General features: G+C 51.5%; 9 protein-coding genes across 9 annotated transcripts; 4 read left to right on the top strand and 5 right to left on the bottom strand.

Moving 5' to 3' along the window:
* Nucleotides 1-266: 266 nt before the first annotated feature.
* On the bottom strand, nucleotides 267-3174 carry erf2 (palmitoyltransferase ERF2). Its single transcript, XM_073767127.1, has 3 exons — nucleotides 1587-3174; nucleotides 1426-1534; nucleotides 267-1374 (listed from the first exon to the last, which is right to left on the bottom strand). Exons 1-3 carry the CDS (start codon nucleotides 2531-2533, stop codon nucleotides 613-615), a joined length of 1818 nt encoding a protein of 605 aa, XP_073632979.1. The 5' UTR covers nucleotides 2534-3174; the 3' UTR covers nucleotides 267-612.
* Nucleotides 3175-3233: 59 nt separating this feature from the next.
* Nucleotides 3234-3957, top strand: BDV14DRAFT_195552 (uncharacterized protein; the record flags this gene model as incomplete). Its single annotated transcript, XM_073772249.1, has 4 exons — nucleotides 3234-3374; nucleotides 3454-3497; nucleotides 3634-3835; nucleotides 3907-3957. 4 exons carry the CDS (start codon nucleotides 3234-3236, stop codon nucleotides 3955-3957), a joined length of 438 nt encoding a protein of 145 aa, XP_073632978.1.
* A 146-nt stretch (nucleotides 3958-4103) lies between these two features.
* pmt1 (protein mannosyltransferase 1) lies at nucleotides 4104-7599 on the bottom strand. The gene is made up of 5 exons (XM_073777267.1): nucleotides 7163-7599; nucleotides 6808-7097; nucleotides 6469-6752; nucleotides 4947-6410; nucleotides 4104-4869 (listed from the first exon to the last, which is right to left on the bottom strand). Exons 1-5 carry the CDS (start codon nucleotides 7414-7416, stop codon nucleotides 4333-4335), a joined length of 2829 nt encoding a protein of 942 aa, XP_073632977.1. The 5' UTR covers nucleotides 7417-7599; the 3' UTR covers nucleotides 4104-4332.
* A 720-nt stretch (nucleotides 7600-8319) lies between these two features.
* On the top strand, nucleotides 8320-10019 carry BDV14DRAFT_195550 (putative pre-mRNA splicing factor; the record flags this gene model as incomplete). Its single annotated transcript, XM_073772248.1, has 3 exons — nucleotides 8320-8413; nucleotides 8468-8521; nucleotides 8587-10019. 3 exons carry the CDS (start codon nucleotides 8320-8322, stop codon nucleotides 10017-10019), a joined length of 1581 nt encoding a protein of 526 aa, XP_073632976.1.
* A 296-nt stretch (nucleotides 10020-10315) lies between these two features.
* BDV14DRAFT_164068 (guanine nucleotide exchange factor SEC2) lies at nucleotides 10316-13352 on the bottom strand. Its single transcript, XM_073767126.1, has 3 exons — nucleotides 12911-13352; nucleotides 12211-12850; nucleotides 10316-12157 (listed from the first exon to the last, which is right to left on the bottom strand). The coding sequence occupies exons 1-3, from the start codon at nucleotides 12916-12918 to the stop codon at nucleotides 10943-10945; spliced, it is 1863 nt and encodes a 620-aa protein (XP_073632975.1). The 5' UTR covers nucleotides 12919-13352; the 3' UTR covers nucleotides 10316-10942.
* An 858-nt stretch (nucleotides 13353-14210) lies between these two features.
* On the top strand, nucleotides 14211-15301 carry BDV14DRAFT_164064 (DNA-binding protein). The gene is made up of 4 exons (XM_073767125.1): nucleotides 14211-14595; nucleotides 14651-14742; nucleotides 14805-14815; nucleotides 14870-15301. Exons 1-4 carry the CDS (start codon nucleotides 14572-14574, stop codon nucleotides 15151-15153), a joined length of 411 nt encoding a protein of 136 aa, XP_073632974.1. The 5' UTR covers nucleotides 14211-14571; the 3' UTR covers nucleotides 15154-15301.
* coq4 (ubiquinone biosynthesis protein COQ4) lies at nucleotides 15302-16328 on the bottom strand. The gene is made up of 2 exons (XM_073767124.1): nucleotides 16087-16328; nucleotides 15302-16021 (listed from the first exon to the last, which is right to left on the bottom strand). Exons 1-2 carry the CDS (start codon nucleotides 16301-16303, stop codon nucleotides 15372-15374), a joined length of 867 nt encoding a protein of 288 aa, XP_073632973.1. The 5' UTR covers nucleotides 16304-16328; the 3' UTR covers nucleotides 15302-15371.
* A 242-nt stretch (nucleotides 16329-16570) lies between these two features.
* Nucleotides 16571-18112, top strand: BDV14DRAFT_195546 (uncharacterized protein; the record flags this gene model as incomplete). Its single annotated transcript, XM_073772247.1, has 6 exons — nucleotides 16571-16711; nucleotides 16763-17317; nucleotides 17367-17421; nucleotides 17478-17540; nucleotides 17592-17703; nucleotides 17794-18112. 6 exons carry the CDS (start codon nucleotides 16571-16573, stop codon nucleotides 18110-18112), a joined length of 1245 nt encoding a protein of 414 aa, XP_073632972.1.
* On the bottom strand, nucleotides 17996-19659 carry BDV14DRAFT_67302 (ketopantoate reductase family protein). Its single transcript, XM_073777266.1, has one exon. It carries the CDS (start codon nucleotides 19528-19530, stop codon nucleotides 18139-18141), a length of 1392 nt encoding a protein of 463 aa, XP_073632971.1. The 5' UTR covers nucleotides 19531-19659; the 3' UTR covers nucleotides 17996-18138.
* Between the last annotated feature and the right edge of the window lie 19 nt (nucleotides 19660-19678).

The following is a 19678-nucleotide window of genomic DNA, read 5'->3' as shown; positions in this document are numbered from 1 at the left end:
TCAGCCTCGGGCTGCTGTTCTTGCAAACATGATAGCAGTACTTCACTTGAGCTGAGGTAGTAGATACCCTGGGTTTCAATTAAGAGGTTGTCCAGGAATAAGATCTCAATTATTACTGTTTTACACTTGGCTCTTTGCATCCAATATGGCGGATTTGTGCTCCTGCGCATATCCACACGCCGCATCTTCAGCATCAACTAAGAAATATATAGTTCGCAACAAGCACACCACTTTTTACACCTAGGAAGCCATCAATGAATAAAAAAGTCCATATGTCAATTCAGAGTCTAGACTCAATTATCTAGTAATACTGCCGTCCATCCATTTAATAAAATCCCAGGATAACCTGCCGTTTCCTAGATACATACATACAAAGTAAGTTATAAATACAGTCGCAAGTCCATCGCTATATCAAACAGAGAATCAAAAGGAAAATGACACAGGGAAAGTGTCTCAAAGAGAGGGATTAAATCCGAAGCCAGATTGTAAAAGGAGTTAGTTGTAGAGTAGGACATAATGGGAAATCGTCAAATAAAGAAGGTATCAAAAAATGGGGTTGAGAAGAAAGTAAGTAGATAAGATAGGTAGTGATGAAGAAAGCATGTGTAAAGCTCAGCCAGATGTAGGCGGAGGAACCGGAGGAACGGGAGAAACACGCTGCATCTCGATATCGTTTTGAGGCTCTGTATTGCGAGGAAGGAACTTTCGCTTCATCGTGCTGAGTCGCTGGTCGCCTTCTTGGTAGTGTTCTTTGAATTGCATGTATGTTGGTGGTCGGGCGCGACCAAATACTGCCATCCAGTTCTTGATAATGTTTCCTTGTGTAAAGGGGCGGTGGCGATCGGCTTTGGCGAACTTGTGCGAGTTGAGATACTCGCGAGTCGTCTCGCCGCGGCCGACGAGGAAGAGGTGGTATGCCCATAATGAGGCGGGGTAGGGAGCTGCTACGGCACCATAAATGGCCATAGCAAAGGGAACTCTCCACTTATCGATCGCGTCGCCGAAGCTGATGCCCTCCCGGGCTCGGTAGACCAGGAGGTGAGCCAGGCTAACACCTAGTAAGAACAGAGCGAGCAGTGTAGATGTGCTGACAAAGGCGAAGAAATATCGGTAGTTTCGGCGACCAACGCAGTTGTTCAGCCAGACGCAGTGGTGATCGAGGGTCTCGACGCAGTTGTCACAGACACGGCAGTGGTAGCAGCGCGGAGGACGCCAAATAGAGCAGGTCTTGCAGTACTTGACGGGAACGTCCATGGCGGCAACGTCAGAAGTCGCGAGCTTCACCATCACCCAGTCATTCGTCGGCGGACCCACATCGAGAGGGTCATCGGCAGGATCAATAGGAGGCATCTGATGGAGATTGCGCGGGATGATCTATGGCTATTAAGTGGAATGCACATAGTACGAAAGAAAGATTTAACTTACCCCAGGATCAACCACCGACGCATGAACGAACGACGAGAAGCATAGGTAGAAGAGGTAGGCGAAGACAATTGGTATAGCTGGGGAAATGTTGTGCCATAGCCAAGGAGCCCTGCTCTTCTGTTAGTAATAATATAAGCCAAATCCGGAGTGAATATACGTACGAGAAACCGAAGAACAGGCCGGTGGGCACAAGCACAAGGAATCCCGTTGCGATGTTGACTGGCTTGTCCCTAGAGTTTTGAAACCTGCCTCCTCCCCAGAATATCGTGTTTCCGACAAAGTATTCGTAGTTCTTGCCCTTGTCGTTCCTCACGGGTTCGGGTTTCTTCTCGATAGATTGCGGGGACGAGTCGGCGGAAGACAAACGTTCGTGGGTTCTGCTATCGCGGTTCTCTGCTGGTACATTTCTGTTTTGCAGCGAGAGGAAAGAGAGAGGTGATCTTTGAGAAGGTTCGGGTTCGGCTGTGCCTTTATAGTTCACACCCAGATTTAGGTGCGGTGGGCGTTCTCTATCGTGTATAAGATTCGCGCTTTCACTTCGCACCGTCGTGTCTGCGGTAGGGCTGGCGTTCGACTGATTTCGATCGGGGATGATCGGGTCTGTAAATTCGGTGCCACGCGAAGGAGGAACTTCTTGATCGACTGCAGGAAGAGAGTTCGGGAATGTGCTGTTCGAGATCAAACTCCGCCTGTTATGACTCGTTTGGTCTACCCATTCCTCCGTTGACGTTGTTGTTTGATTCGTTACCGGGCGACCACGGTGAGCCTGCAGACGTTGCGACGACATGGGGCGGAAGAAGCCCGATGCTGCTAGGGATGGGATATGCGTCCGGCTCAACCTGCTCCCGGAACTCTCTGGTCGGTTTGTGATCTGGGTGCTGGAAGCGATCGAGCTTCGTGCGGGTGGAGGTCCTCGTCGAGATACAGACTGTCGCGACTGGTGTACCTGTGACGACATAGTATTTGAGCGCGATGGCTCTTCGTCCGAGACATCCGTTACTCGCGATGATATGCCGCCGACTGATGGAGGGCGCGGGAGGCCCAAGACATGGGTTGTGGGAGGATTCGTGGACTCATTGTTGCCCGAGTTGCTTGGTTCGAACGACATTGTTGCTGCAGGGCGTTGAAGATTTGAAAATGAGGCGTTGCTATCGGGTATCGCAAAAGATCATATCGCGGTGGAGTCGGATCGGGCACAAGAATTCGGCGAAATTCAGGAGGTGGTTGAAGGAGCGACAAGAAGAAAAGCACAACAGCGATTCAAAGAGTAATGGATAATAAAGAGTGGAAGCGACCTAAAGCCATCGATATATAGTTAGCTTTCAGCGCGGTAGATTCTACCAGCCCGCGCATTTCTTGATATCAAAGGAGTCCGGGGTTTCTGCCCCTGTCTCCATCACAGGGGAGAAGTTCAGCCACATACCTTGCGAATAACCCGAGGCAGACAAAATGTACTCCCAAAAGCTGAGCAGCACGTTCAAAATTACGCCATCAGCATCATGATCATGCCGCCAAAAGCGTAAAAGAAGGTGAGGGAGAGGGAGCGTTATTGAAGTAAAGCGACCAGCAACAGCACAGACACGACTCATACAAACATCATTCTGCCGAGCCCAACGGACGCAGCAGGCGTTCGGTAGACGGATGACTAAGCCATCCGCCAGCCAACCAGAAGCGACCTTATGATCGCGCCGCCCGTCATTCCACCCGAGCCGACCTCACTGCTCGAAGTTCGCTCTCCCACTCTGCAAACCGATTGATTCCCCCTCGACTCCTCGCAGCCCCCGCGCTTCGTTACCTCCAAATCAACCATGTCTTCAATTGCTGCCATGGCCACTCGCCGGGCCTTTGCCCGCCAGGCTGTTTTCCGCGCCCCCCAGCGCCGCCTCTACAGCTCCAAGATTGAGGAATCAAGCCTCGACAAGGCTCCCAAGCGTGACCCCGAGCTCTACGTACGAATAACCCCGACAGACCCAATTCACCGGTTCGAAACATGAAATGAAAGGGACATGCATATCTAATTGGAAATAGGTCCTCCTCGGTGTCATGTCTGGTGCTTTCCTCATTGCCGGCTGGTAAGTGTCACATCATGCCATATCCGGGACTATCAGGAGATGCTCAAAAAACGCACCTCAACAAGCTCAATCGCTCGAAAACGACATATTGGAGCCTGAAGGAACTGTTCGCTGACTTTGTTTTTCCTGTTTATAGGTACTTCGGCAAGAAGCCCACCTCCGTCAACTCCGAGAGCAACGTTCGCATCCCCGACAGCTCCATGCCCTGGGAGCGTGAGGACGAGGGCGGCAAGTCCTACAAGTACCAGTACCACCCCGGTGGTGACAAGAGCCAGCCTCTGCGCAACGCCCCCAGCGCTCTGAACACCGTCATTGTCCCCAATGTCACCCTCCCCGCTGTATGTGCTCCTTTCTTGAGGTCTCTTATACTGCAATAAGGATTGCTGTTTAGCTGACTTATAACCCTTAGGACCTCCACGAGCGTTTCAATAAGTACGGCAAGGAGGAGTACGACTTCTAGATATCCAATGTCAATGTGTTTGAGCTAGAGGCGCCTCAACGGTGATTGCTGTATACTAAAATCGTTGTGCGGTGAACTAGATTTATGGGGAAGAACTCTTGAACCGAGAGAACTGTGCATAGTTTTGCTTTGACGTGACTCAATTGGAGATTTCTTTTGTTATTCTACAACATTCAGCTTGGTATCGCGAAATCCCAGTAAAATGTACAATGCCAGCAGACACATTTCGTTAGGTCAAAAGAAGAAGTTGATTATCAAAAAAGATACAGAGAAGTCAGGTTTGTCGAACAGGTAGAAAGAACAAAGAGATTTCAAAGAGGAAGAGGACAGGATATAGTAGGTAATTGAGAATACATGGCGACTCCATGCATCGCTTCAAAGCGTCGCCTCATTTCCTTCACTGGCGGGCTTTGCTTCGGGAGAGTTAGATTCATCCTTCAAGCTTCCCGCGCCAGCGACAGAGGCAGGCTCTTCAGCGGGCTCCTCTGGCTTGTCCTGGGTCTCAGGGTTTTGACCCTCGACATCCGGGTGAGGCGGAGCCACCTGGCCGTCGACAACGTCAACTAAGTGACCGTTGTCCAGGCGAGTGCGAGTCTCGTGCCTCGTCTCGAATGATACCTTGCCCTCCTTGCGCAATGACTCTACCACAGCCTCGTCGAGAATGTTACCCTGTTGGTCACGGTATTCTACTCGCGCCTGGGTTCCACGGATCTTTGGGACGCTGCTGGATGTGATGCTCGACTCTGGGCTTTCAACCTTGGCGGCTTTCTGTTCTTTCTTCTCTTCCCTCTTCTCTTCCTTCTTCTCAATCTTTGGCGGTGCCTGAGCGGGTGGTGGCGACTGCGGGATAGCCGCTGGTGTTGTTGGAACAGGCGCGTTTACGCTTGTGAAATGGGTTACATATTGGTCCAGCTGGAAGCACCCTGTTAACTTAGACCGTTCAAAAAATCGCAGCGTTTTCATCGAGAACGCTGGATGGAGGTACTTACGTCGGTGTAGAAAGTATTGCAGTCAAAGTCCCATGTCTTCAGGAGCTTGACCTGCTTACAGGCATCCTTTGTCCAAGGGTTGCCGTAGATCAGAGGAGAGTAGAGGGTGAACGCAAAGATGGTGAGACCAAGGAAAACGCCAGCCAATGCCTTTCCAATGACAGGTCGGGATGGGAGACCCAAGCTGCGAATACGGTGTGTGATGAAGTCGAATTCCTGGGCCAATGCTAGGATAGCGAAGTATAGCGCGGGGAAATAGTGGTGCAGGAAGAGCTGGCGTGCCATGAGGTAGAATGGGAAGTAGTGGAAAGCCCAGCCAAGCACAGCAGTACCGATTTCGTAGTCAAATCTCTTGAAAGTGGCGTTACGGTAGTCATCGCAGTTACGCTGCCACCGGATGGAAGAAATACCCTTGAAAAGCACGTAGATCAAGACGGCGGCGGTAGAAGAATACCAGACGAACGGGTTTCCGAAGAGGTAAACCTGACGGTGGTCTCGGCCCCAGAAGTTGATACCACGGAGGAGAGTGGGCCAAGATGGGGGACGGGAATCCCAGGCATGGGAGTCGGTCAGACCCGCGTTGGTAGTCCACATCACCTTCTGGAGCTCAAAGAATTTACCAAAGAATCCGGGGTTGCGGTAGGTAACCTTTTCAGCATCCGCAGGAATCATAGGGTGTTTGTTGTTCTCGATGTACCAAATGCTGTTGGGCAGAGAGGCACCCTTTGCGCAGGTGACTTCCTGCTGATCGAAACCCCAATCGGGAAGTTTGACTTTGTGAGAGAACAAAACGCAACCCGTCATGGTGTGGACAAGTCGGAACTTGGTTTGAATTGTCCGCACCCGCTTCTTTGCCTCTTCTCCGTCTGACAGAGGCTTGACAATTTCAATGCGCCAATAATCGTTTGCATCACCGGGGAACCCTTCGTATCCGTACGCAGAGACTTCGAACTGCCAATCAACATCGGTTACGGGGGGCCGCTCATTGTGAGAGTGAATTCTTCGGTGCGTCATCAAGTGGTTGAGTCGAATAATGGCACCATCCTCGATATAGTTGGTAGTAAGGTTGTCCCAAGCGAAAGGACCGGTGATTTCCGTACCTTCAGCATCAAGAGGTTGAGTCTGATTCTCGGCAATGAACAGGTTGTTGTCATCCTTGTGGGGGTAGAGAGTAATCTGTTGTTGCTTGCTTCCAGTGGGATACATGTGGCTGTGAGAGTGCAGATATCCGCCCTGCGTGTTATGGTGGCGGATGCTAAGGCGAGAGCCGAATACAACGTCTGCAGGCACAGCTGCCATACCCTTCGAGTTCAAGGTTGCCTGGAACTCGGAAGACATGAAACCATCGCCCTCTCCAGGGTTAACGAGACAGAGGAAGTGAATTGCGAACATAGAGCAGTAGAATGCAAGGGGAATCACGATCAAGCAGAACACTCGGGCGAAGAAGTGCTTGAACCAGAGGCGCTGAGCGATGATTAGTAAGGACAATGTCCATCAATTGAGGAAAATAATTGAGACTTACAGGAGTGACAGTCTTGGTATCACCGAGGACCACCCAGAGTTGCAAGATAGTCAAAGATCCCACCCAAGCAACAGTGAAAAGGCCAACCCACTTGACACTCAGAGTCGCACCCAGACACAAGCCGGTTGCTACCAGCCAGAACCACCAGGGTCCGCGGAAGGCATGCGATGGCCCCAATTCCTGTTGGTTTGTGAAGCAAGTGAAAGCGAGAGCGGTAAGAGCTGTGAAAAATACCAGGGGAGAATCCAAGAGAACGAACCGAGACTGAGTGATCAATCCATTCTCTGCAAGATGGTTAGCAAATGGACCAGCTTTTATAGAGTGATAAATTAGATCTACCAAAGAGGATTGCACCAGCTCCCAGCACAGCAGTAGCGGTTCGGCAGCCCGTGGCTTTCAGGGTCAAGAACATAATCGGCACCGTGAGAACCCCCAGAATTGCAGGGAGCATTCGCATGGCCACATACGGCACACCGGGCTCAAGATAGTCCTTTCCAATCTCCTTAAAGTCAAAGTCTCCCTTAAATCCAGCGAGCCATCCAGCCAGTGTAATGAGAAGTTTGGCGAGTGGGGGGTGAACGTCCATGAAGAAGCGGCCCTTGATATACTTTGTCGCGAAACCACCGAAGCTGTTCATCGCTAGTTAGTATCCCATATGCTACATTCGCGAAAATCGAGACGGGTCGGGACGTACTGGACTTCGTCGAAGACAACGCTCGTCGGCTGGTAGATCCTGAACAGTCGCACCACAGCGGCTACCACCGTCACCAAAACCATGACCTTGTAATCGGAAGTCGGGAGGCTGAAGATGTTGTTATTCGTGACGCCATCTGATTGATAGCTCGAGGCTACTGCTGGGGCCTTCTTTCGGGTCTTCGGCCGGGGAGAGCGACTCGGGGAGCGAGAGGAGGCCCGCGGAGGGCGGACGCCCAAGGTGTCCTTCGCCATTCTGGAACTGGGCCTTCGAGAGAGGGGTAAAGAAAAGTAGTAAATAAAGAAAAGGGAGCGTGGGGGATTTTCAATGTTATAAATAAGATGTCGAGAATTAGAAAATCATTTGAGAAAGTCGATTGGAGCGGAATTGAAGCTGTCCTGCACAATACTCCAATGTACTCCGTACCAGTCGCACGCAGCTGTCAGTGAACAGGACAGGTGGTGAACAATCGAGGAGTCGAGGAATTGAAGTAGAGGCGCGGTTAGTCACGCAACGCCATGACCGGGGAAAAGAAAGAAAGGCGAAAGCGAGGGGAGGATCGTATTCTTGGGGGGAGCCGACAATCGTGGTGGAAGGAAGCCGAGCAGGAAGAGGATGAACTTAACACGTGTGGCAGCGCTTAACATGAACTGTGGACCTCCTGACTGGACTACTTGACTGGATCAGCTCCCGCTTTAAGCTGTCGAACCCGAACGGCCATACCAGCCGAGGACAGGGATCCAGTATAGGAGGCTCCTAATGAATGCGGCAGGGCTTTGTCACTTTCACTCCTGCACCCAGATGATAATTTTCCAGTGTATTCTCTACATAAAATATACCCGTCAGCAGCACAGTCAGTCCCTTAATGCCCGCAATGGATCTGAAACTGGCCGGTTCACAGGTTGTCTCACTTGAGGCTGCGACCCTATCAGACCCAGATCTACCGCCGATTACATAACCCAGCACCGCGGCTGGTCTTGGCCTAGCTCCTGCGGCAATATGATCCAATCACAGTGGGCCTGCTTCACGCGCGGCTGAGCTAACCGCTTCGGTCGCAGCAAAGATGAGGAACTCTTGACATTTGATCAACCCCCAGACTCCAGATCGCCCCCAACACCTTCCCTCGCCCAGCGCAGTTCCTGGCCGGTGTCGCAAGCATGGCAGCCATGAGCAACGGAAACACGCCAACCGTCCCGGATGAGGTGGGAAAGCCTCCTGAGGGCGTCGTTTTGCCGCCCAAGGACATTCGAGGTGAGTCCGCACGCCAGCCCGCAGAAGTGACGCGCATGCTAACAGCTTGAACAGCCATTGTTGAGAAGACCGCTGGATACGTCGCTCGAAATGGTGCTGTCTTCGAAGGTACGTTCTATCTATGCTCTATATTCATCTACTCTGGGACTGGAATTGACTCTTCAACTTTCTAGATCGTGTACGCGAAAAAGAACGGAGCAACCCGAAATTCTCTTTCCTGACCACGAATGACCCGTATGCACCATTCTATCAATGGCGTCTCACTGAAATCAAGGAGGGGAGAGGGACTGATGTGTCTGCCGGTCGCCCAGGCGAGCCGACCCCGACTCCAGCACCAGAAGCACCCCAAGGCCCTGCAGAACCCCAAGAGTTCCACTTTTCAGCACGCATGCCGAATATCAACGCGCAAGATTTGGAGGTCGTCAAGCTTACAGCGCTATTTGTCGCCAAACGAGGTAAATCGTTCATGACCGCTCTCGCACAGCGAGAAGCTCGGAACTTCCAGTTCGATTTCCTTCGGCCCCAGCACAGTCTCTACCAGTTCTTCACGCGACTGGTTGATCAGTACACCATACTCCTGCGACCGGAAGGAGTAGATGCGGCTACTTCCCAAAAGAAGAGGATTTCAGAGTTGGAACACAATGTCAAAAATAAGTTTCACGTGCTGGAGCGCGCAAGGGCTCGCGCGGAGTGGGTGAAATATCAGGAGCAGCAGAAGCAAAAGAAGGAAGAAGAGGAAGAGAATGAACGGATAGAATACGCGCAAATCGACTGGCACGACTTCGTCGTTGTCGAAACCGTCCTCTTCGACGAAGCAGACGACCAAGTCGACCTCCCCCCACCAACTTCCCTCAACGACCTGCAATCCGCCTCCCTCGAGCAAAAAGCCATGATGTCCCTCAACCCTCTCCGCATCGAAGAAGCCATGCCCACAGACCTCGACGACCCAACATACTACAACGCATACCCCGCGCAACCCGAACCTCAACCCGTCGGACCCGTCTACACACGCCAGACCATGCCACAACCACAACCACAACCACAACCACAACCCTTTACCCCCGCAATGGCAGCAGCCCACCAAGAAGAAGAACAACAACGCATCGCAGAACGCATGGCCGCCCGCGACCAACTAGCCGCAGCCCGCGCAACCCCACCCTCAGCCCCAGGCCAACCCCCCATGCGCATCCGCTCAGATTACGTCCCGCGCGCGCAAGCCCGCCGCCAAAACGCCGCAGCCGCAACAGCCCTCTGCCCGAACTGCGGTCAACTCATCCCCGAAGCCGAACTCCAGCAACACATGCGCATCGAGATGCTCGACCCGCGCTGGCGCGAGCAGCAGGCTAAGCAGCAGGCCCGCACAGCAACGACGAACCTCTCCACCGCTGATGTTGTGGGCAACCTCAAGCGACTTGCGAGTCAGCGCAGCGACGTCTTCGATTCGCCCCACCCTGCCCTTGATCCTGAGGAGGAAGAAAGGCGGAAGAGAATGGCGTTCGAGGGCGTGCCGGGCCAGCCGCAGCCGCCTGTTAGCGGGCCGCAGAATCCGCAGAATATGAATATCGAGGACCAGATTCGGAATCTGCATGAGCGGTATAGGCAATGATGGGGAATGGTACCACGGGGGACGCTGTTTGATTGGGCGCTTGGAGTTTAGTGGTTTGGGGACTTTTTCGATTCTGAAATGGTATACATAGTAGTTGCGCCTACGTATCTTGCTGGAGATGTCGAGTTCTCTCTGTATCTAAAGTATTACTATCTCTTCAAATCTATCTATGAGCGCGACGAACACCCACATTTTCCTGCCTTGAAGTCCACTAGGTCAAGTAAGGAATGAAGTGTACTACGTGATTGAAAGAGCACTTTTCTTGAAATCAACTTCAATAGTAATTGACTATAAATGCCAAATGATAAGACCCATGGTATAACAACCAACCATCTCATAGATCATCCTCCCTCATGCATTAGACCCAGCGGCCGTCACAATTCTATATTGCAAACAAGTATGGAAGAAAAGCAGAAAAGCAGTCCTAAGGCGCCGAGAGATTAAAGCAAATAGAGAGTAAAGAAATAGGGTAAAGAGAAAAATGAGAAGAAACAAATGGGCAGCATGAGGAAGAGACGCAGGAAAGGAAACTATTAGACAATTATAAGATCATGTACAGCGATCTGGGGGATCAAAGCGGGCTTAGTAGTAATACAGGGTGCAGCCGCGTAAAGCATCCTGATAACCCAGAATGCAACATGTTTGCGGCTGCAAACAAAGATTAGTAGGTATGGAGAACATATGGCGAGGTACAGACAAATGTAACAAACGACTCGCGTTTGCACATCAGGCTGTTTCGAAGGGTATCCCGCTGTGACCTGCCGCTGGATTGACGATTAGAGATCATCAAGATGCGGAGCGGTTCGAATTTCTGAAAAGTTGCAAATATTTTCTGTAGGGTAGGGTGACCAATGCTGGCTAGAACGGGGGCCCGATAAGGTTTGTTTTGGAGTTTCGACAGAAGACAGGGTAATGTTGAACCCTTAAGCTATGGGTTCGGGGGTGAGAGGCTGAGGGGTCGTAATCCTTTTCTCAATCTCTAGGTCCAAAGGACCATCTTCCGCATCGCTGTGTTCAATCTGCACAATGGGCTTTTCAATGAAGGAGCTCTTCTCCGATTTCTCGTCCACGACTGGAAGATGCCCGTCAGGCCGCTCCTCAGGAGCACTGGTTTGAGCAAACATTGGGACGATGCCACCGCCGATCCTGGACCAGAACATACGTTCGCGCAAGCGAACTGTCTCTTCCCACGCCTCCTGTAACTCGTCGAGTTCTTCGGCATGAATATGGCCGTCAAGAATGAGGCGAAGATAGCCTGTGAACTCACAGCATGAGCGTACCCTTTCCAAACAGAGGACACACAACGGATAACGTTGGGCGGTGTCACTGTCAGAAGTTCGAAAACGATGGGTCCGCTCGTTCTCAGTGCCGCTTCGTCGTTCGCCGCAAAGTGAGCACGGGAACTCGTACTTTCTGACGTTTGGTGGTACCGGCTCGACAACAAGACTTCCTTCACAGATGCCACTCAGAACGGTCCGTCTGGTTAGCCAAGAGATTCCTGGGGCGGCATCGAGTCGTAGAGTAGGTTCGATGTCCTCCATGAGGGCGCGCTTATAGAAACGTGCCTCCTTCAAAGAAATACTAGAGGTTGGAGGCTGAGGTGAGGAAACGCTTCCATTGGGCGAGTGGGGCTGGGATTTAGATGGTGACGAGGTGACGGAGCCGAATGATGCGCCGCTGAAGCTAGCTAAGCTCATGACGTTCAACCCAGAGTATGACCCGCTCGTAGCCCTGCTTGGCGGCTTCGAGCTCTTTGCGGCAGTGAAAAGCTCCCGGAAATCCTCGTACGCGAGTATATCTGTGCGGCAGACGGTTTTGATGAGATCAGGAAAGCTTGTGGAAGGACCTGGTGCGATCTCGGCGCATACAACTTCGCCAGGGAGGTCCGAAGTCTCCATGCTCTTCCTGGGGAAAGAAGGCGGTTGGATGGGGCCTGCAGGCGATGGTGGTGCTGTAGAGATGGCCGTGCGACCATCGAGGTCGTCCTTGGAAATGTTCATGACATGAAGGACAGACTTTAGCTCAGAAAGTTGCTCCTGTTGAGAAGCGAGGAGCGACTCAGTGTCTTTGATTTGAGATCGTAGCTGTTCATTTTTCCTTTCCACAGCTTCGCGTTCGAGCTTGGCAGCAGCAACCATCTGTGACTGATGTCAGCGTTGACGCGTGATGGTTGTTCATGAATTTGGCTTACCTTGTTTGCTTCCTCAAAAAGAGCCGCTGTGAGAGTTTCTAATTCCTGCTCGATGCCCTTCTTCTCCTTCTCCGCAACAGTACGCTGGGCCTTTTCCTCAGCTAGAGAGGCGTTCAAGCGCATAAACTCAACGTCAACATCGGCTTTTTTCACATACACCTCCTGATCAATATCCCGCCGGTACTTCTGATTTTCTGACTCTAGCGCGCGGACCCTCTCTTGGGCCTGCTCTAGTTCTTGGCGGGTGGCGACTAAAGTATCGTCGAGTTTTGTCTGGTTGTTGATCGCCCGCACAAGTTTCAAACTCAGAGCCGCTACTTCATCGTTGAGGTCTGGGTGGTGGGAAGGCGTCGTAGACTCCTCTTTGGTTTCCGGAGCGGGTTCGAGTCTCGGGTCTTTCAAGGTGCTGAAACCATTCTCCGCAAATCCACCTTCACTGGTGGAGCGAGTCGTAGGGACTGGATGACTTGCTGCAATTCTCGAGAGGTCGTTTGTGGATTTGGCCTTGGTTACATGTCTATCCGGCGAGCCGGACCTGTTTCCAGAGGAAAGGGAGCGTTTGTGGCTGGTTGGTCGTGGAATCATGTTGGACGGCGAGAGGAAACTCTGGTGGGAATAGTAATTGTGAAAGGCAATTAAACTGTAGACGCATCAGTATATCGATCAGAAGTACACATTGTTCTAGGATCTGAAGACGTACTCTGCCATGGTGGCGAAGATCTTATCGTAAGGTTGGCGAGCGAGGGTGGTGCCGTGACCAGACCAGGACGTCAATATCGAGCAGATATTGAGTCCGTCGGTCTCATGAAAGGGATTTCAGTCGCAAAGGAGTGCTAATAGTATTATTTTCCTCGAGGGATTGGGCTGGAGAATGGTGTGCGTTCAGCGCGCAACTCGAATAGGCGCTAAGAGGCTCAGATCGGACGCATTGACGCGGAACAAGGGAATGAGGTCAAGGCTGGAAGGGAGCGGAAGCGAGGTAGAACGAAGGTAGACTCGGGATAGTCGAGGCGAGGGGATAGATGGTAGTGGTAGTAGAAAGGAACGTGAGACAAGAATAGAGAAGAGGGAGTTGGAGATGTGACGAACCCCTCCTCTTCCAAGGCGGCTAGCAGGAGAAGCGATGCGATGTTGGAGGTGGATGGAGACTGCGAGCATTCGTTCCATCGGCGTTCGCACTTCCAGGAGGAAGCGCCCGGACTGGTGGCACACTGCTCCGTCCCGTACGTATTACCGAATCTGACCCCGGTGGCGCGTATTTTACGCTCAGCCTCCCGACACATAATCATGTGATGTGTAATTCCATTTCCCATTCTATACTATCCCAAGATAAGTTATATTATGCCAGCCTCTCTAAAAATTGCGCTGACCATTCCTGCGAGAGACGAGATAACCGTCTCATGTTCCCTGTCGGCGCTACAGCTTCTCATTCGACCCTGCGATCGTCACAAAAATGGCAGGGTGTCGATCCCTTTGAGCTCCCTCGGCCAGGGACAAAGCTTCAAAATAGCCGAAGGAAACTCTCATTCAAAGCTCTGCGCAGACAGCTGTTCACGGCTCAATTGCGCGTTCTAGCAGGCTATCCTGTTACACTTCGTAGGGACTGTCATATTGAGACCCCTCTGCAGCTCCTCGCACCCTTTGTCACCGAGATCTATTTCTAGCAGACGATGACGACCACATGCATTCTGAGCCAGATAGTTGCCCTTTCGGTGCTGCCCTGAGACACTGTACTCCGTAGCTGCTCCGCTCCACGTGTAACTCCTCACCTCTCACTTAATCAATTGGCCATAAAAACACCCTGCAGTGACCAATAGCCAGTGCAGGGATATATCACTATCACAATTATAGCGACAAAGCTCCTTGCTCACGCTGCGGGGCAATTCGAGCTTCAATGCATCTGGGATTCCTTGCTTGAGCCAGCGGCGGGGGCTTGGAAGCATGCCCATGAGCTCAGGTACCAGCCAATGACCAATTTTCTGTGTTTCATATCGCGCTCCCCGCAACTGTCTTGCGTCAATGGCGTAATCTTCGTAGGAGATAACCACACCTCGGAGTATCTCTCTGTCCCGTCGCGATCTTGCAGCATAGCCAGCCGGATTTGGAATCTTGGATGCGACTGCGCGGCCGGGGACGCGACAACCCCACCAAGGCATACTGCAGCCTTAATGCCTCAGTAGTCAGGCCACAATTTCGAGGTGGGGTTTGGAACTTTCTATCCTGCGACAATAATTCTTCGATGAACTGCTGTATTCTCAGGGCTGCCTAACATCATTGTTCGCTATACACGCCGTTTGAGTAGAAGGCTCCATATACTTGTCCCTGTCACACCCCTCACCGCCGTACTCGAATCTAGACACCATGGCCGACGCAGAGTTGGAAGAGGTCAGTCCGCCCCTCGTCACACATGTCACCCGCACTCAGTTAACACCCGATATAGATCAGACGAGCTCGTCTCGCGCAACTTCAGCAGCAAGGCGGTGGCCCACGAGGCGGCCCCTCCGAAGGCGGAAACCAGGATGAGCAGAGAAAGTGAGTCTCATGCCCCTCGTACCCCTCAGCAGTACGAACATTACTAACTCCCATTTTCACAGACAAGTCGAAGGTAAGCCCCTCTAAGCAACCCACGCAAACCTCTTGCCAACCTCACAAACACAAGCCGACCGCCGCGCTACAATCCTCAACCAAATCCTCGAGCCCGAAGCCGCCGACCGCCTCGGCCGAATCCGCCTAGTCAAGGAATCCCGCGCGATGGACATCGAAAACAGACTAATCATGCTTGCGCAAACAGGGCAGCTGAGACAGAAGGTTACGGAGGAGCAACTGAAGCAGCTTCTTAACGCGGTTGCAGAGAACCAGCGCAAGGACGAGGAGGAGCAAAAGGTTGTCTTCTCGCGGAGGAAGGGCGGGTGGGATGATGATGATGATTTGTTGGACTTGTGATTTCAATCTATACTGGTCAAATTTGTACGGTATTGAAGGATGAGCGGTTATGAATTTACGACGCATCCGATCTTCTATGTGCTTCGAGATCGAAGTGCCTATCTTGCATCTGCAGTTTTCATCTCTAGCAATTGTGAATGAGGGGGATAATATACATATATATCTCGCTAAAAGTACACAGTTTGTTTTCTAGACGGAGCATCTAGCCACATTGAAGGCTACGAGCTCTTCCCCTCCAGCTGCTCCTTCTCCCTCTTCTTCTGCATCCTAATCATCCGTCGAATGTCCCTCATATCCGGTGGCTTCTCGATCCCCAACTCCTTCCTCAACTCATCAACATCCTTTTCCAGAACTTTCTCCCAATAAACATTGATCAACTCTTTACTATTCAACCCACTCCTCACAGCCCAAGGCAAATATAGCGAAAACAACCTCTCCCTTTCAGCCGGCTTCAACCGCACCGAAGCAGCCATACTCAACCCCGTCATAGGAATCAATGTATTCAAGAACTCGAATGCCTTCAGCGCCAATTCACCCTCCACAAACGTAGGCAGTCCCGTAACGGCATGGTAAAAGTCGTGGCACTCGCGGTACCGCTGCATAACGTACGCGCACTCGGGGTCATCGATGTACTGCACGTTATCTCGTGTATCGGGGGAGACGCCTTCTCTGTCTAGCCAGGCGGCGTAGGTGCGCCCGACGGAGTTCTCGGGGAGGGAGCGGAGGTAAGGGAGGGGAAGGGTCTCGGAGGTGATGCGTGGGCGGTCGCGGAGAATCTGGCGGCCTGTATGATCTGAGAGCATGGCGTCGCGGAGCCGGTAGATGAAGTATGGGGTTGCTGTTACTTCGCCGAGAGTTGCGATGAGGTCTGCATCGAGAGGGATGGTGTCAATCATCTCTTTCATGTACACCGCTAGTGTTTGTCGGACTTACCAGCCCGTCGAGGATTAAGCAAAGCTCCCACCGCCGACCCAACAGCAAGGAACTTCTTCTCGAAGAATCCTAGCGGGACATGATGCGGATATTTTGGAGGCGGGCGATTGGCGCCGGAGAAAGATCGTGAGTGCGGGGGTTGTCGGATGAGAGCGCATGGAAATGCAAGCTCCCGAGCGCTCAGTGCTGCAACCGTGGGCCTCCTCAGAAGCGACATCTTGCTGCTGGATGCTCAGAGAGGCATTGTTCGAGAACAAGTGGCCGCGGAGGTGGTCTGATGCGGAGGAAGGATACCGGAGAGCACAAGTGGTCGCTCTGTTACGCCGTAGACTGATAAGATTGATCGATAAGGCGATAAGATTTCTTTCTTGGAGACTATGGTGGGCATTGGCGAACAAGCATGTCGTTGAAAGTTTGATATCGGCACATATATATCGGTACGCTAAAGTATACTAGGAGCTGGCTTCCAATCTGTCTGGGCGAAATGAGGCCAGAATGGTGGCCTGGCGAACAACATGAGCAGTTCACAGAATGGGCTGTATCCAACGGCATCCTCGTGAACGGGGTCGGTCCAGCAAAGTTCCCAGGGCGAGGTCTGGGTGTGATTGCGACGCGAAGTATACAAGTACGTGATATTATGTCTGTTGTTCTCTCTCGTTTTAACATTTGTCTATAGGAAAATGAAGCAATTGTGACAGTACCGCGAGAAATAATGTTAAGGGTAGATGCGATCCCCTCTTCATTCACTAGTAAATTTGGCGAGGGGACGCCGGTGCATGCTCTTCTAGCTGCATTTCTGACCCACGGTGAGCCAGAGGATCTCGAGCCTCTTGAGCTCTGGAGGAAGACCTGGCCGACCCGGAAGGATTTCGAAGACTGCATGCCGATTCTATGGCCAGAGTCCCTGCGCAATTCGCCCTCTGCCGGATCTCTTCTGCCACCGTCTATATCTGGCCGTTGTAAGAGCATCCAGAAACAAAAACTCGAGTTCGAGTATGAGTCTTCTCATCAGAATATTCTTGAACAACAAGAGCAAAGACTCCGCCAGGCATGGGAGACCGTCGTTGCAGTCTTTCCGGAGACCAACTGGGAGACGTACTCCTATCACTGGTTGATCATTAACACTAGGAGCTTTTACTATCTTATGCCTGGACAGGAAGCTCCTGAGGATCGAAATGATGCTATGGCGTTGCTGCCATTCGCTGATTACTTCAACCATTCTGATGTGGCTGTATGTGCGCTCTATGCCGTTTGAGATGCTGATTTGCTGATCGTCTCAGTGTAATGTAAAGTTCGATGGCCAAAACTATGTTTTCAGAGCCGCAAAGGCATATGGTAAGCGCTTCTAGATACAATCCTTTGCAAAAGCAAGCTGGTACTGACTTGAGTAGAAACAGGCGAGGAGATCTTCATGAGTTACGGACCTCACCCTAATGACTTTCTGTTTACTGAATGTAAGCCAGTTGACGCAATCGATTTTTCTTCGATCTCGCTTATGTTGGTAGATGGCTTTTTCCTGGATGACAACGAGTCCGAGACGCTATACCTCGACGATATAATCTTTCAAGACCTCACCCCGGCCCTTCAAGAAGAGCTGAATATGCAGCAGTATTTCGGGTGAGTGTCATTGTTCACGTCCTTGCTTGTCGGGCCATATCCTCATATCATTTGTTCATCCTTTGGAAATCCCTGCTAAGCTTTGACCAGAAACTATCAGGTCACAACCGCTGGGGTATGCTATCGAACCGAGATTGCCGCTTGCATGAGATATATGCCACCTCAAGACTGGCAGAACTACGTCCTCGGCTACTCTACCAAGACAGTAGATGCAAAGAAATCGGAAGACGTCATTCAAGGCTGGATCCGTAGATATATTGAAGAAACGGATTTGACTATAGAAGAGTTGGTGAGTCTTGGATCTAGCGAGATAGACCAAGAAAATATGGACAAGGTGCAAATGCTGCTAAGAAGATGGAGGCAAATCAAGGACCTCTGCGGTATAGCCTTGGAGAATGTTTCGTGCTGAAATATAATGTGCGAAGTATGCATTGGTCAAAGTTTGCTGTCTTTGGAATCGTCTTCAATCAAGTCAATGGGAATGGCACTAGACTCCTTCTGTCGTGATTCCTTCTGCTTTGCGAGAATCAGATGTTTAATCATGTAGTTCACGACACATTTGATGCCCAGTTCCTCGCCTCTTCGCACAATGTACCCGTTCAGAAACTCGATCTCGGTTGTCCTGTTGGCTCGCACGTCCTGCAGCATGGAGCTAGTGTTTTGTGCTGTTTTTTGGGCAAGCTGCGTGACCATCCATCGCAAGCGCTCCGGAGAAAAGCGGCTTTCGATGCCAGGTATTCCCTGCAGTTCCGGTAAACTGCATATTACACTGGAAATCTCGAACAGAAGCAACCTCATAATACGAGTAAAACTGTAATTGTACAGTAGCTCGCCGTTCCGGCAGTCCATTATTGCGGTCAAGGGATTGATAACACAGTTCATGGCCAGTTTCTCCAGCTGATGCATTGTGACAGATGAGGGGGGTTCAGCAACAGCGACCAGAGGTGGAGTAAGCGTCATTGTGCGCAGCAAGTACTTCGTGCTCGGAGCCCAATCGGGCTCCTTGTCAGTTGATGAACGAAGCCCAGGATTCTGTGGTGGAACAGGACCTAAAATTGTAGTACCCATTCCGGTATGGGTGACGTGGAATCTCCCACTTCGCTGAGCTAGGCCATGACTGATGATTCCAAGCATGTAGTGCGGGCGTTGCTGGGGTTCAGGAAAGACTTTCGCGTTCACTGCATCAATGATTCCCATGCCATTTTGGAGGAATAATATGGTGGAGTTGGGTGTCAACCGGTGACGGACAGACTCCAGCGCTGTCACTGTTACAGGTGCCTTGACCGAGACTATCAAACATTCAATCGGTTCATCATCCACCGGAGTGCTTGCCAGCGGCACCTGGCTCTCTGCCAGACCATCGGGGACATGCTGCCCGTTCTGCGGTGTTCCACCCTGATTACTCCGGTGCGGAATTGAATGCCAGGCTCCATCAGACAGGACGTCGACGTCGAACCCGGTTTTGTTGTCGTCCAACCCTATGCTATTAACGGACAAGGCATGGTTTCGCTCCACAAATACGTCGTACACCGGCGGACTCTGCAATAGAAGGGTAATTGGGGGTCGGGATGGCCGACTCGCGATCGAATGTGCAACAAAAGTGCCGACGTTGCCGAGGCCGAGAATATGGATACGCCCAGATAATCGACGACCCTCAATTCCGTGGTGCGCTTCATCAACGTCTTGAATCCATGAAGATGCTAAGCGACTAGGGGACATTCGCTGAGGATTGCGCGCTCCAACACCCCATGATTTGGAGGTTGCTGCCCGCAAAAGCGGACGGGCTCCCAGCATGTGCAAGACCGAGACGTGGTAGCTGGATACCATAAAGTTAGCTTGTGTTAGCGACAAAGCGAGATCATTTGTCAATTGCACAGCTGCATATAATCGACTGTGCCTCTTTCAAGTGATGAGCATCGAAAACATGTCCAACAACAAACTGATGTTTGATTGACGAGTTTATACAATCCAGAGC

Source organism: Aspergillus stella-maris, assembly GCF_047715825.1.
Source record: "Aspergillus stella-maris strain CBS 113639 unplaced genomic scaffold BDV14scaffold_3, whole genome shotgun sequence".
NCBI lineage: Eukaryota > Fungi > Ascomycota > Eurotiomycetes > Eurotiales > Aspergillaceae > Aspergillus > Aspergillus stella-maris.
Note: the sequence above shows the minus strand (reverse complement) of the source record. Positions and strands in the feature narration are given on the sequence as shown.

Coding starts and splice junctions, on each gene's coding strand:
- BDV14DRAFT_67302 (XM_073777266.1), bottom strand. CDS start 19,530: ATGGTATCCAGCTACCACGTCTCGGTCTTGCACATGCTGGGAGCCCGT.
- BDV14DRAFT_164064 (XM_073767125.1), top strand. CDS start 14,572: ATGGCCGACGCAGAGTTGGAAGAG. Junction 14,596..14,650: donor CCGACGCAGAGTTGGAAGAG/GTCAGTCCGCCC, acceptor CACCCGATATAG/ATCAGACGAGCTCGTCTCGC.
- pmt1 (XM_073777267.1), bottom strand. CDS start 7,416: ATGGCGAAGGACACCTTGGGCGTCCGCCCTCCGCGGGCCTCCTCTCGC. Junction 7,098..7,162: donor GTTGTCTTCGACGAAGTCCA/GTACGTCCCGAC, acceptor AGCGATGAACAG/CTTCGGTGGTTTCGCGACAA. Junction 6,411..6,468: donor ATACCAAGACTGTCACTCCT/GTAAGTCTCAAT, acceptor ATCATCGCTCAG/CGCCTCTGGTTCAAGCACTT.
- coq4 (XM_073767124.1), bottom strand. CDS start 16,303: ATGTCGCTTCTGAGGAGGCCCACGGTTGCAGCACTGAGCGCTCGGGAG. Junction 16,022..16,086: donor GCTTAATCCTCGACGGGCTG/GTAAGTCCGACA, acceptor CTCTCGATGCAG/ACCTCATCGCAACTCTCGGC.
- BDV14DRAFT_164068 (XM_073767126.1), bottom strand. Junction 12,158..12,210: donor TTTTTGAGGAAGCAAACAAG/GTAAGCCAAATT, acceptor CATCAGTCACAG/ATGGTTGCTGCTGCCAAGCT.
- erf2 (XM_073767127.1), bottom strand. CDS start 2,533: ATGTCGTTCGAACCAAGCAACTCGGGCAACAATGAGTCCACGAATCCT. Junction 1,535..1,586: donor GGCCTGTTCTTCGGTTTCTC/GTACGTATATTC, acceptor ACAGAAGAGCAG/GGCTCCTTGGCTATGGCACA. Junction 1,375..1,425: donor CGTCGGTGGTTGATCCTGGG/GTAAGTTAAATC, acceptor TAATAGCCATAG/ATCATCCCGCGCAATCTCCA.